Here is a 3830-nt window from a genome sequence, read left to right on the forward strand (position 1 = left end):
TCATTCTTAACTTGGAGAAAGAAAACTTTAAAATATAAAAATAATTTATCATTTGATACTTATTCATATAGGTCGTTTTTATATTTTATTGTTATCAATAAATTAATTATATTTGTTACGATGATAGGACTAAGTAAAAGGATCAATATTTTTTTTTCGATACTCATACCGGTCGTTACGTTACGTTATTTTCATTCCATTCGTTACCTAGTGAAAGTATCGTTACTTTTCTTTCGATATCATTTCTCTACCTGTAAAACCATAGATAATAGAAGAATGGATAGGCCATTACAACTTATCACATGGGAATAAATATTTATTTTGAGGTTACAAGGGGTCTTATCAATTATCAAAATGTCAAATTGTAAATTTAAATAATCAATATCTATAATAGGTGTTTTTTATATTCAGTTCTTTTCGTTATTCATCATATTTTATATTTAATGTTAATTTTTAATATTAATATTGAATAACAAAATCATACTTATATTTACTTATAATTTATAATTAAAATGATATTACCTATGTCGAATCTTAAATAAATATATAAATCACAATTTGGATCCATAAGTCGGTATAATGACAATATTTAATACACATTATTTACTCATGACTAAAATGAATAAGCTTTGTTAACTTAGCTCGGGTACGTTTTTCCTTAATATTGTTATCATTTATTTTTCTAATTTCGTGAAAAATACGAATGTCAACATATTTATTGATTGTTAAATTTATTAAATTATCTCTGCGCATATGCTTATTTAAAAATGATTCTTGTCCTGTGCAATATGGAATTGTTTCTTTTCCTCTTTTATAAATGTTCGCTTTAACTTTGTTAATTAAAAACTGTTTGTTTTTTGGCTTATTGTAATATAATGGAGATTCACTTCTAAAAATCTTTTCTGATTCTTGGCATAATACTTCTACAGCTTTGCTAGGATACACTAATCCTTCTCGGTTCTTAATATTTATTGAAGAATTAGGATTTTTATCGGACTGTTGAATCAAACAATTTTGGCAGCTTTCACATTTTAAATTTTTTAATATTTTTTTTACAATAAATCCATCTATAAACATAGATGTATCTTCTATGAATGAACTTATTTTTGTATAATTTTCAAAATAGTCATGGTCAATGTTTATATCTTGCTGTGGTAGCTAAGTGCTTTCTAAAGTTAATACTGAGTCCTTGGCCTTTTCAGTAACACTTAGATTTTTTGTGTTGTCCAAAATTGAACAATTGCCAAATATTGACCCAACTGCTTCATTATGGACTAAAATTCTTTTATAAGTTGCTTTAAATTGCATACAAGTTGGATTGTCGTTATATTCAAGCCTTGATCTAATAGCACTAAATGTTGTTTCAATAAAATCTTGACTAATTTTATAAGTTAAAAAAAATGTCATGTCACCTTTTGAACGTAAACTTTGGTACATTTTTATTGCATTCTGGAGCCTCAAAATGAAACCAACAAATCCAGTTTTTCTCGTTGATTCCATCTAAGAATTGTAGGCCTTTAACGTATTTGATAAAATGTTTATGTATATTTTGTAGTCGTCTAATGTTTCATCAGAAATAGCACGTTTGAATGGTGATTTCGAAAATCTTGATCTACTGTTTAGTATATCAAATACATTATTAATAAAATATATAAATTCTATTGTTGGCCCTGCTTCTTTGAAATCTTCATCTGTATTTTTTAAATAAGTAAGCGCATCAGCAATACTTTGACTCAATGTTTGAGCTGCTAATCGGACATTAATTTTCTCATTGTGAAAATTAACATGTCTCTTGGTCAGTCTAGTCCCAGCTCTTAATCCCTGTTCCTTTTCTAATTCATACAGTTTTTTAATGTACATCCAATCAATAATCTCTCCATTGGAGTTTTTAATCACCGACCTGTGTTCCCATGCATTTCTTATTAATTTCAGCATGTGAGCAGGATCAAAATAAATAAATAATTTTTCATCATATTTACTAATAATAAAAGCTCGAGGGTTCTTATGATCAAAATTAGCTCCTAATTCAGTACACATTCTTGTGTTTACATTTGCTCCATCAAATGTTATTGATTGGAGTTTAGCACCGGTATCATGTAATAAATGAATTCCTTCCTGTAATAGGTTAGCTCTTTCTTTACCTCCTAATCCATCAATAAGGAAATAAGCCAATGGCATTTTCCAGTAACTATTTATGCCTACTGCCAAAAACACTAAAGCATTTTTTGCTAGTGGAATATCATCACTGTCATAAGAATACTCAGCTCCCATGTTAATATATCCATGAACATTTTTTTGACTATCAATTTCAACTTGCTGCCTAATACACATCTCATCAATAACTAAATTACAATACACAGAGTGATCAACTGCTTCTTTTCTAATCGCTTCAAATGACTCTTGTGTGAACTCAGGTTTACCATCAACCACCATAAACCATCTACTTAATGAACGGGGATGTGGAAGCAAATTATTAAATCTTTTCCTGACATATGTGTAAGCTTTTGGAGAGTAGTATTGTAAAGTAACAGCAAACTGTTTAAGTTCATTAAAATACACCTGTTTTTTACCTTTCAAACCTCTTATAATAAATTGTTCCAGAACATCTGAACGTAAAGCCTAATATAAACAAAACAATCATGTAACTACATTAATATTTACTTTACAATTAATAATATACATAATAATTATACATTAATTTTAGTAAAAAGGAAATATTTAATGGAACAAATACATTATTAGTATAAAACAATAATGAATAATAAAACCATTAGATTAATACTAACACATTTTTCATGCAACACAACAACATACAAATAATATTATTTTTACACTCTACTGCCCAAACATTTAATTAATTACAATTATTTGTATTGATACCTTCATATTATCAGCTGTAAAATCAGTTAATAAAGATTTTTGTTTTAAAACAGATAACATGTCATTTAATGATGTAATTTTATTTTCTAAACGTCTGTTTTTTTGATTTATAATTTTGTTTTTCCTCCTCAAGTTTTGAACTGTCTTTTTTACAATTTTTAAATTTCTTGATGACCATCTTGGAGTTCCAAAATCAAAAGAAGTAAGATTGCCAATTCGACTAGTGTTATATACTTTCTTTTTCTTAAGACACCTGATAAAAAGTCAAACAATTTAAATAATATTACTAAAACTATTATTAAAATTTTATAAGGAAACAAAGTATCAGAAAATATAACATATACAACATAAACATTTTACTTACATATTTGGAAAACGCTCATGGGATGAATCTTCTTTTGTTTTTTTCTTAGGAGTTGAATATAAATAATCATTTGGACTCAAAGAGTGTCTAAAATTTTAATTAATAAAAAATTATTATTACATTGTTCATTCATATTACGTTATTCACATCTTAAATCACTTATCATCAATAATATTATACTATTATAAATTGTGATATATATAATACATACTTATGCATAGTTCTAGATGTAGAAGGAATGGGCGATATCAATGATAGATCTAGTTCTGGTATACTTTCAAATGAACTAAAATGTAATACATTAAAGAGTTGTAAATGACTTTAAACTAATTACTTTTCTAAATGAAGAATATTCTTACAGTGATGGAACAGTTAATGTTTTAAGTATCTTTCTATTAAGACTAAAATTATAGCAGTCTTGACCAAAATGATTACTACATACTGATTGGTTAGGTGTAGCCATTGATAAACCCAAGGCATCACACCATTTAAGCCTCTTTACTTCATTTTTCGGAAATCTAAACCAAAACAATTTGAAATATATTTTTGATATATTTTCAAATATGTATAAATGTATAATAACAAC

At 26.7% G+C, this 3830-nt stretch overlaps 1 protein-coding gene across 1 annotated transcript in view; it reads right to left on the bottom strand.

The window, feature by feature from the left end:
• Nucleotides 1-2791: 2791 nt before the first annotated feature.
• The window catches only part of LOC112682932 (THAP domain-containing protein 1 B-like), a 4413-nt gene continuing 3374 nt past the window's right edge, over nucleotides 2792-3830 (bottom strand). Inside the window, exons 2-5 of the mRNA XM_025553716.1 lie at nucleotides 3604-3762; nucleotides 3456-3530; nucleotides 3245-3331; nucleotides 2792-3133 (exon numbers count right to left, since the gene is read on the bottom strand). Of these exons, the coding sequence (XP_025409501.1) occupies nucleotides 2851-3133; nucleotides 3245-3331; nucleotides 3456-3530; nucleotides 3604-3762 (604 nt within the window). The 3' untranslated portion in view covers nucleotides 2792-2850. The remainder of the gene's footprint in view (nucleotides 3134-3244; nucleotides 3332-3455; nucleotides 3531-3603; nucleotides 3763-3830) is intronic.

Source organism: Sipha flava, unplaced genomic scaffold, assembly GCF_003268045.1.
Source record: "Sipha flava isolate LNK unplaced genomic scaffold, YSA_version1 215_pilon_pilon, whole genome shotgun sequence".
In the NCBI taxonomy this organism is placed as follows: domain Eukaryota; kingdom Metazoa; phylum Arthropoda; class Insecta; order Hemiptera; family Aphididae; genus Sipha; species Sipha flava.